Source organism: Leptosomus discolor, chromosome 15, assembly GCF_034619465.1.
Source record: "Leptosomus discolor isolate bLepDis1 chromosome 15, bLepDis1.hap2, whole genome shotgun sequence".
NCBI classification, from domain to species: Eukaryota; Metazoa; Chordata; class Aves; order Leptosomiformes; family Leptosomidae; genus Leptosomus; species Leptosomus discolor.
Genome location: NC_141405.1, coordinates 18,250,268 through 18,264,694, shown reverse-complemented (window position 1 = coordinate 18,264,694; position 14,427 = coordinate 18,250,268). Strand labels below are relative to the sequence as shown.

At 50.6% G+C, this 14,427-nt stretch overlaps 1 protein-coding gene across 1 annotated transcript in view; it reads left to right on the top strand.

Annotated features, from left to right (window-relative positions):
• DNAH9 (dynein axonemal heavy chain 9) overlaps positions 1-14,427 on the top strand; it is a 204,454-nt gene that overhangs the window by 10,271 nt on the left and 179,756 nt on the right. Inside the window, exons 8-15 of the mRNA XM_086473546.1 lie at positions 72-305; positions 3,201-3,368; positions 4,743-4,859; positions 5,792-5,942; positions 6,958-7,072; positions 9,004-9,072; positions 10,317-10,443; positions 13,910-14,165. Coding sequence (XP_086329672.1) covers positions 72-305; positions 3,201-3,368; positions 4,743-4,859; positions 5,792-5,942; positions 6,958-7,072; positions 9,004-9,072; positions 10,317-10,443; positions 13,910-14,165 — 1,237 coding nt within the window. The remainder of the gene's footprint in view (positions 1-71; positions 306-3,200; positions 3,369-4,742; positions 4,860-5,791; positions 5,943-6,957; positions 7,073-9,003; positions 9,073-10,316; positions 10,444-13,909; positions 14,166-14,427) is intronic.

The following is a 14,427-nucleotide window of genomic DNA, read 5'->3' as shown; positions in this document are numbered from 1 at the left end:
GTACAGTGCAAGAAGTCACCGTTTTCTGTGATGGCAGAAGTGACCTCTCAGGTGTCCTTTTACTCTTCCAGGCCCTGGTGTACCTGTCTCCAGAAGACCTTCTGAAAGGGGAAATGGAAGAGAGCCTGAGCAAGGTGCAAATGGTGGTCAGCGTTCTGAATGCGTTCAAAGAGGCGTTTGAGGAGAGAAGGGAAAAACTGCACACCTATTATGAACCAGGCCAAGAAGTGAGGGAGTGGGATTTCCACGCCGTGATGGTGTTTGCGAGGCTGGACAGCTTCCTGAAGAGACTGGAGATGGTGGAGGTGAGACTCTGATCTTGAAAAATACTGCAAGGCTTCAGGAGAGCTCTGTGGCCATGAACTCACTTGCTGGCATCTTCCCTTGCTGTAGCTTCGTTTGATGCCAAGGGATGAGGCCACTCTCTTTGCTGTTAGGTGTCCCGTTACAGTAAGGCTAGGACCTTGCTTTACCATGTCCTGTTCAGGGCATGTTCAAGATATGCAGTTGTGTCCTTCTGGTCAAGATAGTAGCTGTGTCATTGTTCTCAAAAGTCCTGTTGGACTCCTTGCTCCTGTTGGGGCAAGAGAGTGGGGATTACTGGGGGCTGTGGTTTGCACTGCTGTAAATAAGTAAATGCAATCTCCTAGTCCTCCTGCTGCCATTGGAGACACCCTGCAGCTGGATCCTGCCTGACTTGGAGAGGCCACATGCTCCCCTTGAGGCTGGGCCCCACTTGACTGCTCCACATGGGCCTGGGGAGGAGTGGGGACGTGTTCCTCCCCAGGTCGTCCCTTCATGTCCTAATGGTCTGTCCAGCTGGGGTGCTCTGCCTCGGGGGTGTCCCTGTTTGCCAAGTCTTGTCACGGTGAGGTGGTCATCTGAGGCAGGGACGTCTGGTGTCACGAGCGCCATCATCATCATCCCTCGGCTCCCAGCGTGGCCAAGGGCTCCTTGAGTCAGAGGGGATGTTATTCCTCAGAGAGCAGGTCTGACTGTACGGGGGCAGCCCGGTGCGTATGGATGCACTCCCTGCTCTCCTGGTCAGGAGGCTGTGCCTGGAGACCGCAGACATCCAGACGCTGTAGGTACCTGTTACACAGACCCTGTAGGTACCTGTGGTACAGACGCTGTATGTGCCTGTTACACAGACACTGCACGTGCCCGTTGCCTCTCGTGTGGTTAGCAGCGCGCGTTCACCTGCTTTCCGCGTGCTTCTGAAGCGAATCTCTTTGTTTATCGTTGCCACCTTCCCAGCCCGTGGGATCAGATGTACAAGCTGCTGGCGTTTGCCTGTTCAAAGGGAGTTCTGGATGGGTTTTCTCTTTTTCTCGTTCGCTCCAGTGGAACAGAAGGTTTCACTTGTTTAAACATGCTGTATAATTTTATGCATTCTTTAATTAATGTTGTTAAAAACCGCCGTGACTGACGTCTATTTTAAGACTGTTCATAACGACGGTTTCCAATAGGGCTTGGCATGCAGTTAACCAAGTCGTGCTGGCCAGTGTAGGGAGGAATGTGAGCAGACGCAGGAGTAGCTGCAGGTCATTGTGAGAAGGGTAGGAGCGGCAGTCACTGTGCTCTGTCACTCCGCAAAGGCTCTGGACACCGATTGCTCGTTGCTTGGGAACTGTGGATGTGGGCTGCAGAAAAAAGCCAGAGGTTTTGGGCTGTGCGCGCGCTGCCGTGGTGGCGGAGCGCGGCGCTTTTTAGCCAGTGCCTGTGTCCTCGTTCCACGGCTGTCCCACACCGCCTGGGACAGTCAAAGGCTGCAGTGTGTGCACTCAGAAGGAAGGCCTGTAGAGTGAGCTGTAAAACAATAATTAAAAACATAGCACACGCCAGCCCGTTACTGAAGAAAGCTTCTGCCTCTCCCCATCTCTATTCCCTGCCCCCCTGCCAGCTTCTTTTCAAGTAACCTTGTAAGACAAAGCAAGCAGAAGCTGTTATTTCTGTGTTGGTTTTGCCTTACAAGGTATTTGTTAAAGCGAAAGGGCTCTTACTGACAGCGTGTGTGTGTTTTGGTTTTGAAATTTCGTAAAAGCTGCGATTGTGCTGGTTCATGGGTAGCCCACGAACACGTGGAGAGGGCAGGGTCTTTTTCCCCTGTTCAGCTCACAATTCTGCATTGCGTGGCTGTTGCAAAACCTGCTGCCTGGCCGGGGCGGCTCTCTGGAATGCCGGAGGTTCTCAGAGCAGCACTCAGGGACCCGCGAGCGGTTGTTCCCTCGGCTGGAAGCTGTTCCTCATGGCAGGGGCTGTAAGCGTTCGGCATCTCCCTGCCTCTGCCTGGAGCGTCGTGGGGCAGCACCGAAGCCTGGTGGTGCCTTGGCGCAGCGTGGGAAGATCTGGGCCGTGGGCTGTGGCCTGGGCTGTGGCCCGTTGGGCAGCCGCTGTCCGAGAGGCGCCGGCACTGACTCAGTGCCACGTGTTTGGGGGTGAAGCTCCGTACCTGCTTAGCTCTGCTTTTGGGGTTATCCCCTGAGCTCGGTGCGAGCAGGACGGCCGCCGGTACATTCCTGTGCTTGCGATGAGCACATTTCCCCTGGTGCTTTGAGACGATGGACATTCCGCCAGCCCTTGCTTAGCCCTGCCGAAAGAGGTGGATGGGGTGGGGGGGTGGCAGGGCTGCCCAGCGCTGCTGACGTAGCTGGGTGAGTGGAGCATCTTCCTGAGAGGGGGCACTGCAGGGTCAGGCTGCCAGGCTGCAGAGGGTGGGAAAGGAAGGACCCGTATCCCCCTCTCAGCAGACGAGGTAGGGTCAGTAACACCCGCTTGGACACATGGAGGTTTGGCTGAGCAGGAGCTCTGGACAGTTCGGCTGCCTGTAAACGTCAGAGGTCTCTCTTGGTTAACCTTTCTAAAATCGGGATTCTTAGCTATGCTGGGTGACATATCAGGGTCTCGTGCGTTGCTTTGGATTTGTCTTCAAATACCCTTAAAAAGCAATTTTACAGTGGCATAGTATTTCTAGCGGCAGCAGCGGGTTCCACTAAGGAAGGACATGTATTGAGCAGCCGTTGGTGCCCAGGACAGGTGGGATCCAGCCTCTCCTCTCCCATTTGTGCTACTCAGCTTGAGCACTGGTGATGTACTTGGGGAGGTCCTTGGGCAGGGCAGCAAGCGCAGCTCTGTGTTGTGACAACTGTCGTCGTCTTTGTCAACATCTTAACCTGTGTGTGCCTCTGCTGACTTTGAAGGATCTCTTGGCGACTACCTTGGACCTAATGAAGCTGGAAAAGATCGAGTTCAGTGGGATTAAAGGGAAGGCCCTGGGCCAGCAGGTGCTGGACATGTATGAGGAATTCCAGGAGGCGTACAAGGTGTTTGCAGAGCGAACCTACGACTGTCTTGACCTGACCAACACGGTAGGTGGGACCAGCTTGCGGGAACACCAGCAGCGTGTACGTTTCCAAAGCAGCAGCTTCCTCTGTGGTGGAGCCGTGGCTCAAGTGCAGTCCTGCAGTCCTGCTGACTCCTTCCTCCTTTTGTTCTGATCTGTCAGGGAGCTGCTGGCCTTTCCTGCAGAGGTTTGGGAGTTCTTGCAGGTCTGTATCTAGCATATTTTGCTAGTTCAGGAACTTAGATGAGTGCGGCTGGGAAAACTGGATTTCCATGCCTTTTACACAAACTTTCCCTGTATGTAGTGCTTGCTGGTGTGTGTGAGCTGTACCAACATCCACATCTCTTTGCTTTCCTGCTCTTGGTGTCTAGGTTGCCTGATGAGGGCCAGCTCAGGTAATCTCTGGGGATGTGTTTGCTCTTGTCTAGATGAACACATGGCATCTGAGTCATGCTTATTCTTTCAGTGCTTGGGTTTTGCACCCTCTGTTACTTTCTAGAGCCCTTTTTTAGCTGGCATCTGGTTCTGCTGGAGCTCAGCAGTGATAATAGGAAAAGCTGTTGCCTTATGCTTTGTCCTTTCAGAAAAGAGACACATGGCCTAATTTTTAGTGGCTTTGTCCAAGCTAGGACAGAAGGGCTGCAGTCTCCCAGTTTGTCAAGTTCAGTCTTTGATTTGGGCTCTTTTACTTGGAGGAAAACAAACCTAGATTTTATGCTTGAACTTCAAAGGGTTTATTACAATCAGAGCAAGAAAGGCAGTGCCAGAAGATGGTGGGAATTACAGAAACACAGAACTGTTGAGGTTGGAAAGGACCTTTGGCTATCACCTAGTCCATCTTCCCTGCTCAAAGCAGGCTCAGCTAGAGCAAGACTGTGTCCAGTCAGGTTAAATATCTCCAAGTTTGAACACGTCCAAGGCTGGAGACTCCACAACCTCTCTGGACAACCTGTGCCACTGTTTTGAAACTGCCTCTGTTGTTGCCCCACTTACAAGTCACAATCAAAACCACAGGCTTGTCTTGGTGGATTGCATCTGGAACTCAGCAGGTGCATCTGTGGGTTTTCTGGATGATGGTGTAGTCTTCAGGCCAAGTGACTGGGGGGAGGGTGCGGAAATTGTCCGTCTTGCCTCTGGGCTGAAGTTAGTGCTTGTTAGACTGTGGGAAGCCCTTGGGACCAAAGAATCCATCCGGAGGGCCATGATCTCAGCCGTGGGACAGTCTGGAAGTGTCCTCAGTCTCCACGGGGCTTTGCCATGCTGCAATGGCTGAATGTTGTCCAGAGGAGTGGTTTAAGTCATGGTGAATAAGAGGAAGGATATCTGGATCAGGAGGCTGCAGGCACCTTCTTGGTGCTGTCTCACAGGCTCACAGCTCGCTCTTTTGCCCTTCCCACAGGAGTTTGAGCAAGACGCCTTTGATTTCCAGCAGAAAGTAGAAGACATCGACCGGCGGCTGGGCACTGTTTTCATCCAGGCGTTCCATGATGCCTCAGACGTGGAGCACGCCTTCAAGGTTTGTCTGTCATGTCCCTTCTCTTTCGTAGGAGGGAAGTCAGGGTGCCTGTGGTTTGCCTTGGCGAGGGCCGCACGGAGGAGGCCAGGCAGTGCTGTAGCTACAGGCACAGAGGGCTGCTGTTTGCTGAAGGGAATGGACAGTGGGACAATAAGACTTGTAGCTTTTGGGCTGCTCTTGGTTAGTGATGCTCAGGCTTGTGGTTCCCGTGCGAAAACCGTCGAGCCTTGGAGCTGGCAGCAATGTGTTTGCTGAAGGCTTTGGGAGTATTTCTGCTCTTCCCATTAAGACATAAACAGGATAGACCTTTGTTCAGCTCTAGAAAAGGCAGTCAAAGAAATTATTCGTATCAGGCTTTCAGATGCCAGGAGTTTTACTTGCGTCTGTCTCTGAGCTGGAGGAAATTATGCTTTTTCTATGATTCCCTGGTGAGAGCCACTGTTAAAAACCAGGTGATTATTGTTAATATCAGTTCGTTAATATTGTTAATACATGGATGAATTTCAATTTTGGAAACTGAGGTTTTCTAGAAACAAGGCTTTTTTGTTTACCGATTAATCTATCTTGCAGAAAAAGTAGGTGGTATTTTCTGAAAAATTTCTATATAAGTGTTTGCAGAAGAGGCTGTAGAATGTGGTAGTATTTATCTTTCTAAGGTTTTGGAAAAAATAGCAAATTTTGAGGCGTTTGAAGAATGACAGTTGGAATATTGTTCACCCATAGAAAAAGTCTGAACAACTCTAACAAAGGGAGGGACTACTTGGAAAAGCAGAGTAAAGAAAAATTACCAAAGTCCCCATCAGCACAGACATCTGGGCTGGTCAGGAAGATGGAGCATCCAGGCTAGTAAGGAAGACCCCAGGGGGTCTCTCTGCAGAAGTCAGGGTTGTGAATTTTTTCCCCTTTCTTTCCCTGCTTCTTCACCTTCACAGGTGCTGGACATGTTTGGGAGCCTTTTGGAGCGACCAGTAATTGCTGCAGCTGCTGCTGACAAATACTCTGTCCTCATCAGCATGTTCAACAGTGTCTTGGACCATGCTAGGCTGATCTACTCCAGGCACATCCAGGCAGAGCTAGAGCTCGGTGGGTGGCATGTGCTGAGTAAAATTGATTTTACAGGGAATTGGATTTAGATTAATTTTGGGGGGAAAATAATTTGCTTTTTCTAAGGAAACCAAAGCTTCCCAAATTGTAAATGTTTGCAGCTTCTATAGCTCCTAGTGGAAATGGAAATGCCTGGGAAAGCTCTGTTCTTAGTATTAAAGCAAATAATCTGCTGGGGGGAAGAAAATATCCTTTTTAAAATGTGTATACGGGATATGGGAATGAAGACACGTGCGGAGCTTTTCCCCCAGCAAGGCTGTGACAAGGGGTTTCTCTCCACATCTGTGCACTGCCTTGAAAGCCCCGTGGGACTTGCAAACCCACTCATGTGCTCCCCAATATGAATTTATGGTGTTTCCCTTGTAATGCTGTAAATGCAAAGTATGAGAGTGGGACTTTGTAACCAAGGGTTTAATCAGCCCTTTCCAGGTTTATTATTTCCTGTGAACGTTGGTACAGGAGGGAATGGGTGGACTCCTATCGCATTATTAGGACTAGGGTGTGTTTTTGAACAGCAACCCATTTACTTGCCTCACAAAGGCTGTATTGGAACCAGGCAAGTCCAGAAGAGGCAGCACTGCTGGAACCAGTGCAGGTTAACAAAGGGAATGAGGACATTCACGGAGGACAAGTCCATCATTTGTTGTGAATTTCGGGGGTGTTGTTCTGTGGGTGTTAGAGAAGATGGTCAGAACTTGCTCCTTGTCAGAAATCCCTACATCAGCAGGGAATGTATCCCAGCCAAAGGATGCCTCTTATCAGCTCTTTCCAACGTGTGCTGGGCTTCTCCTTTGATCTCAGGTCCGTGTTCGAGGTCCAGAGGCACTAGGAGGCATGCCCTGGTCACAGACCTGCATCCTTGTAGCAGATGTTGTATTTAAGGAAGGAAGCTGGGAAATCAGAGCAGTTCTGTGCAGATGAGTTTCTGTTGGTGTATCTTTGGGGTTACAAGTGCAGCGTTCAGTCAAATGCTGTCTCAATGTGCCCTCCCCAGGATCCCCCCCTGTGCACAAGAACATGCCACCGGTAGCTGGAGCGCTGGGCTGGGCTCGGGAGCTGCGAGCACGAATCCAGGTGCCATTTGGTCGCTTCAGGCACATCCCACATCTGTGCGTGTCCGTTCCAGCTAAGTTACTTTATGACCATCTTGATATCCTTTCTCTAATCAATCTGATTTTCTTTCTGTGTTGAACATTATCCAATGGTTATAGCTGAAATAATTCTTAGTCAAAGAGGTGTGAAGTGATTGCATTGGTGCTATTCAGCTTCCCTGCAATCATTTTTCCTTTCAAGAAACTCATTAATTGGATTTGTTTTGAAGTAGTTAAGAGGCACAGTGGGATAGTACATGGGCTATTCAGCCTTCAGACAGTCATAGGCTGCAATTGAGAGAGGCATCAGAACCTTTCCCACTGTGATCCCACTCAGCATGTTCTCCAGGACCTCCCTGGGAGCAGCCCAACCCTCAGCTGCAAGCCCTGGTTCTGGCATCATCCAAGCTGTGAAAGGCAGAGAGGTGTTGGACTGGGCTTACCTAAGATGGTTTGGTGGAGCTGAGTTTCCAGGTTGGTGAACAGATGAGGACTTTGCTGGGCACTGGCAGAAGGCAACTTTCTCAGCATTAAACGAAGGAGCAATCTTCCAAGGTCAAGGGAAGGAACTGGGGCTGGAACGCTTATCACCTGCATGCTCGTTATTTTGGGTGGTCTTGGAGAAGTGTGACCCAACGCTTGCAGCTGCCATATCTCATGGCACCGCATGAGACAGCATCTAAGAGCCCTGTAAGCAAAGCAGCGTGGGACTTAGGACAACTGAAGGTGCTCCAGGGACCACACCTTGTAGCTCACAGGAATAACTTTACTTGTGCTGGGCAGGATTCTGAGTAAATGGATCCACTTTTTTACAATTGGATCCACTTTTTTAGTGCACTTGACCAAAACAAGGCTTCTCCATCACTGTGGAATGTTTGTAGCCTTCTCTCACTGTGTATTGCCATTGAGTGTCCTTCAGTGCCCAGTTATTCTACAGCAGCAAAGACATCAGTGCAATGAAACCAGCTCTTGGACCGTTCCCAGCGCAGAGCCCAAGTTTTCACGTCTGGTTTGAATCTGAATGGCAAATTTTGTAAACCGTGAAGAACGGCTCAGATCTGCATTTTGCATTGATTTTCTTTCCTCCGTTCAGAACAGTTAATAACATGCCCTCCAGCAGGGGTGATGTGATGCTGTTTCCTACGTGCAACTTGAAAGGGAAAAGGGATTAAAAAGGAAAAATCAAGAGGGTTTTCCTGTGGTTTGCTTAGAGAACTTGTTTACTTCCAGAAGGTTTGATCAGCACTTGCCCAGTGGTGACTGCTCAGGCACTCCCTTCGCTTGGTTTTGTTTAAGTTAATTCAGGTTTTGTCAGAATGTTCTCCAAAATCAACAACCGTTTTCAGGAAAACTTGGATATTGCAGGTTAAACAGTGGGGAGATGGCCTTATAAGAATTACTCTGGCTGGCTGCCCGCCCTGGGTTCGGAGGCAGTCGTACAGCCCAGGTAGTGTGGCCAGGGCTTTGTCTCCCACCCTCTAGGATGCTTTTGCTCTTCCCGCCCTTACGGTTTAAGAGGTACGAATTTGGCACCACAAAGAGCTGCATCGGCCAGGAGCCACTTGCTGCTTCCTTCTGAGCCTTTTTGGTCTCAGCGAGTGCTGGCTGGTAAGCAGAAGTTGTCGTGCTCTGTGCAAATACAGAGTGTGAAACCGGGAGCGTTAGGTGTGTTAAAGAGTCCAGTGTTCCTCTCGCAGCCCTGCGCCCTCCTTCTCCCCGCAAGGATGCGGTTCCCACTCTGCAGGTGGCAACCACCCGAGACAGAGCGCACTGGGGCTTGGGTAGCCTTTGTGCACCGAAATGATTTTGGGTGATGTGACGGGGGTGAAATCCAGGGTCTCCAGTCAGAGTCTGCCTGCGAACTGGTGGGTGATCTTAGGAAAGGGTGAATACAGACCACAGCCTCGCGGAGCTAAACGTAATGCTGAGCTTGTCTGTTGTGCTACCAGCTGCTTGGACTCTGCTGAAGGAAGAAGAGTGGTACAGAAGTATGAAGAAATAATCCAGCTGCTCGACAGGTACGTGGTGGCTCAGGTAAGGCTGTAACTGTATGAAAAAACGTTCTCTTCCCCTAAGTCACCTTCAAGCACATTTGCCAGCCCAGGGCCTGGGAATGTCTCTTGCTAAGCCAGAGGGTATTTTCTGATAAGAGAGGAGGATGAATCCTGTTGTTACATACTGCAGTCTTTCTGTGGTGTCTTGAAATGAGCAGTTTTCACGGGAGGAACGGGGGCTGTGCAGCCTAGCAGAAACGTTGGAACAAGCTTCTGTTGAATGTAGAAGCTGCTGTGGCAGAAAACCCGAGCTGACCACAAGTCCCAATCCACTTCTGCCCGTTCACAGCGTGTATTTACAGCGGCTGCAGTGTGTATATTCCACAATCTGGAGTGGGATTCGTTGCCTCTGGCTTAGTCTCTTAATGTTTGAAGTTAAATCTGAACTGGTTGCTCTGAGCTTTCCCTTGGGAAAAGCTATCTCCCCAGGAAGAAGGTACCTCTGCGGGGCCTGCTCTCCATCAGCGATGAAGGAAGTTGAGATATCTGGCTGCTAGGTACCGCAGGGCAGTTGGAGGGAGCCCCATTCCTGATTACCAGAACAAAGGCTGAATAATCATGGTACAGCCTTTCAGAAGGGAGCAGACCAACAGACTGGGTGACTTGAACAGAGATGGTGTTTTCTGGGTGACATTTCCCAAGGTGCTCAGGTGACAACATGATTCAGAAGAGACTTTGTTGCTTGAGTGGTTGGGACCGTTCACGACTTGTGAGATACCAGGACCCCTATTCAGCCCTCTGTGTTTCCAGCCCCAGTGGTGTCACTGAGCTCTCAAAGAGCTGAATTTCCCTGAGGCTGATAGTCTCTCTGCAGTGAGACTGAGGGAAGTAAGGGCAACTGCATCCATCCCCAGCATTTGTATGGTTTTAGGCACCCATCCTGCTTAGACACTTCGGAAATGCCCAGTAGCTGCTTATCTATTACTTTAGGCTAAATGCTTTTGGAAGTCTGTCTCTGAATCTGAATCCTTTGCTGAAAATGGTTCTTGAGAAATCTTTGCCCTCTTGACCTGATTCTGTCACTGGCTTTTGGTCATTTGTCTTTGAAGACATGTCATGTATGGAGATGGCATGGATGGGGTTTTAATATTCCTTCATGTTCTTCAGGCGTCAGAAATGGACTTGGCTTTCATGTGGTTGTATGTCTTGGTCTGCTGGCTTGGTAGCTGTATGGTGGATGTTTGTTTTTTTTTTTTTTTTTCTGGCAGGTATCAGGAAAAGCTCTATGCAGACTGGTCCCAGACAGTCTCTGAAAAATCCCAGTACAACCTTACTCAACCACTCATCCGGCAAGATCCAGAAACCAAACTGATCACAGTCAACTTTGATCCCCAGGTAAAAACTGCTGCCAGTTAGCTTTCCTGCCTGCCTGTGGGCTTGTCTGCAAGCTGTGCCCCACCATGTGCAGGAGGTCTGGTGGGACTGGTACTAGACCTGTTCTGCTGAGGTCTGTGGAACCCCTTTTGTGATGGGTAACATGAATTTACTATTCTCTTTGTGGGCTCTAACTCCTGGTAAAATATCAGGATTACAGATTAAGCAGAGCAAATTCTAATTAAAGCCTGTGGCAGAAAGTCCCTGAGTAGCCAGATGTTTTTAGCTGGTGTCAGCATCTCCAGACCAGATTCGATACTGGTGTGGGGAGTTTTGGGGCATCATCTACAGAGCTGGGTTCGTGTTGCGTGTACCTGAAATCTGAGTTTCCTGAAGGGGGTAAAATCCCAGGAAAGGTTTGGTTGGTTACTCCAATGTTGTGGCTGTTGGATTTCCTTTATTGCGGTGCATGAGGTTTGCAGTAGATTTCAGATCTTTTCTCTGTCCCCTAGAGCTCCCCTACAGCAAGTCTCCAGCACAGCGAGTTTTGCCCATCTACCTCAACCAAAGCAGAAGCAGGGGTCCAAGCCAGTAGCATGCATAGGTGGACTGAGAGCTTCTGAGGCCTGGTGGGAGCCATTTGCTGGGAAGGCACTGAATCTTGGGGGCCTGGGGAACGTTGGCATTGAACACTTCCCCTGTTCCCCGGGACATGCTGCTGTTAAAGGAAAGCGTTCGGGTTATAAAGCTCGTTCAAGCTTGGCCCTCAGTCAAAGGATTTGTCTGTCTCCTTGCCAGCTCCTTGCTAAGGTGGGAGCCAAAAGGTCCCAGGGAGTGTTTTCCACTGTTCACCCTGGTGACAGGATTTGCAGCCTGTGATGTGCTGAGCATGCCTGTTCTCAGCTCCAGTCTCTGAGTGCTTCTACTGTGCTCTTCTCAGCTTTCCATGCTGAGGACTGCCTGATGTCCCCAAGTGCCTGTTTAGTAACCTGTTCATGCCCTCCAGAATAGATAGGAGCACCTCGTTTTGCCTAGAGGGAGGATGTATTTGCAAGCCTTCAGCAGAGTCTTCCAGAGCTCACCTTCCATGGAGGAGAGGGAAAGAGGGAAAGACACCCTTGACCCCATGGTGTGGATATCCCAGACACTCCAGTGCACAGAAAGGAGAGGGGCTTCATTTTATTCTGCTTGCCCTCTTGCTCCTTCAGTCCTCCGGTTTTCGCTTTGCTCCCACCCCATCCTTCTTTGTCCACCCTTCCAGAGCGCCCTCTGCACCCTTCTTCACCCCTTCTTTCCTCTTCTTGTCATCGTGTTCATTGTCACTTTAGTATTGTAGGTACTTTGAGTCTGTTACAACTTATCTTCCTGACTTATCTTCCTTGAACAGTACTGGGACCAGGACTATTCAACGTATTCATCAATGACCTGGACGAGGGAACAGAGTGCACTGTCAGCAAGTTTGCTGATGGCACAAAACTGGGAGGGGTGGCTGCCACCCCAGGGGGCTGTGCTGCCATTCAGCGAGACCTGGACAGGCTGGAGAGCCGGGGGGGAGACATTGAATGAACTGCAACAAGGGCCAGGGTCGAGTCTTGCCTCTGGGAAAGGACAACCCCATGTCCCAGTCTAGGCTGGAGACTGAGCTGTTGGAGAGCAGCGTAGGGCAAAGGGACCTGGGGGTCCTGGTGGGCAGCAGGGTGACCATGAGCCAGCAATGTGCCCTGGTGGCCCAGAAGGCCAGTGGCATCCTGGGGTGTATCAGAAGGGCTGTGGTCAGTAGGTCAAGGGAGGTTCTCCTCCCCCTCTGCTCTGCCCTGGTGAGACCCCATCTGGAATAGTGTGTCCAGTGCTGGGCCCCTCCGTTCAAGAGGGCCAGGGAGCTACTGGAGAGTCCAGTGGAGGGCTGCTATGATGATGAGGGGGCTGGAGCATCTCTCCTACGAGGAACGGCTGAGAGACCTGGGGCTCTTTAGCCTCGAGAAGACTGAGAGGGGACCTTATCAACACTTATAAATATCTAAAGGGTAGAGGTCAGGAGGACAGAGCCGGGCTCTTCTCGGTGATGTCCAATGACAGGACGAGGGGCAACGGGTGCCAGCTGGAGCACGGGAGGTTCCACATGAACATAGGGAAAAACTTTTTACCTGTGAGGGTGGCAGAGCCCTGGCACAGGCTGCCCAGAGAGGCTGTGGGGTCTCCTCTGGAGATATTCAAAACCTGCCTGGACACGTTCCTGTGTGACCTGCTCTGGGTGGTCCTGCTCTGGCAGGGGGATTGGACTGGGTGATCTTTTGAGGTCCTTTCCAACCCCTGACGTTCTGTGATTCTGCGTGACTTGCATTGCCTGTGTCTCCCCTTTGCTGTCACTTCAACGGGAGAGTCTTCCCAGGTGCCTTGACCAGTTCTGCTGGATGGTGGGTTTGGGCTAACATCAGGCAGTGGTGGAGAGGTTTCAGTAACCCCTCCCTGACACCCAGGGCAGTGACAAAGGCTGCTGGCCATGCAATTCCTGTGCTTGTGGCTTCACCTGCTTCTGTTCATACATGTAGCTTTCCGGTTTTCCTATCAAAAATAGGGGCAGGAAACTGGAACCGGAGGGCATGAACAGGATGGGAAGAGAGATTTCTTCCCCACCTCTTCACAGCAAGGGATGATACAATCTGCCAATGTAAAGAAAAGCTGATATTTAGGGAGCTGCACCCCAAGCCCAGCTGCAGAGTGGAGTGGTCCTCACCCCTGCCATTGCCCCTACAAAGTACTGAATTTCTGTCACCCTGACGACATGTGCAGTTCCGGGAGCATTTTACCTTTAACTAGCCTCTAAACTGAGCAAAGAGTTTTAGTCCTAGAAATGATATATTGCACTGGAAGACCTCACTGCTCCCTTTGTTGCAGGGACTCATATATACTTCGGTTTATAGTTTAATAATCCCCCTCAGTCTGGTCCCGCCACAACTCGAACACGCACTGGCACTGAATGCTTTTGGTTGGGCTGGGAGAAATCTCCAGCAGCAGTCTTTGGTGGAAGGCGGCCACAGGAGGATTTGAATCATTGGATTTAAGGCCATAGTATTTTAGTTTTTTAATATTTTTTTTTTAATACACCCATCAGCCCAGCAAACCAACAGAACTGGAGCCATCTTTCACTTAGAGAACTGCAAAGCTCAACTTGCAGGCACAGTATTGCTGAAATACCCTGCTGATGAGGATAGCTGAGAGGACCATAGATCATCATGGCTTTTAGAAGCTGCATAAAGTTTGCTGGCTGGGTATTTAACAGAGCTGTCTGATTGGGAAGAAAACCAGAGGGAAAGATCAATGGGAGGCAGATGTCATGGACTAGGAGGTGTCCAGGCACTTTTCAGAGCTTGCTGCTTTGTGAATAAACAGCAGGAAACCTCTAAGGTGCTCAGACTTGATTGTAGAGTGCCCACCGGGTAAGTGGGGAGGGTTGTCCCATGTTCGTCTCTCTGCCTTGTTCTTTCAGCTAGTTTCGGTGCTGAGGGAGGTGAGCTACCTCTCTGGCAGCCAGATGGGAGCCGTCCCACCAATGGCAGCAGAAATCTATTCCTCCAAGGAATCATACCGGCAGATGGTGGCCAACTTGGAGCTGATGGTGAACAGATACAATAAGGTCCTGAAGACAGTCCTGGAGGTCGAATACCCTCTAATACAGGGGCAGCTGCGGGACATTGACTTGAAGCTGCACGAGGCAGAAGAAACACTGAACTGGAAGATGGAGGGTGAGCTAGCTCTGTGTTGGGGGGAAGAGCACGTGCACTTGGGCTTCATCAGATTCCCCATGTGCCCAGCCTCTGGCACCTGGTTCCCAACTGCAGTTCCCAGCAGGCCAGGGGACGCTTCAGCTGAGCCAGCGCCGTGGCAATGGAGAGCAGCCCCCAGCTCGCCTGCTCCTTTCCATGATTTGCTGGGGTTGTGGACAGGATCCTGCTCCCTTCAGGTTCAACCTGGGATTTTGGGGAGGAAAGGCTGCCCTATAGGCAG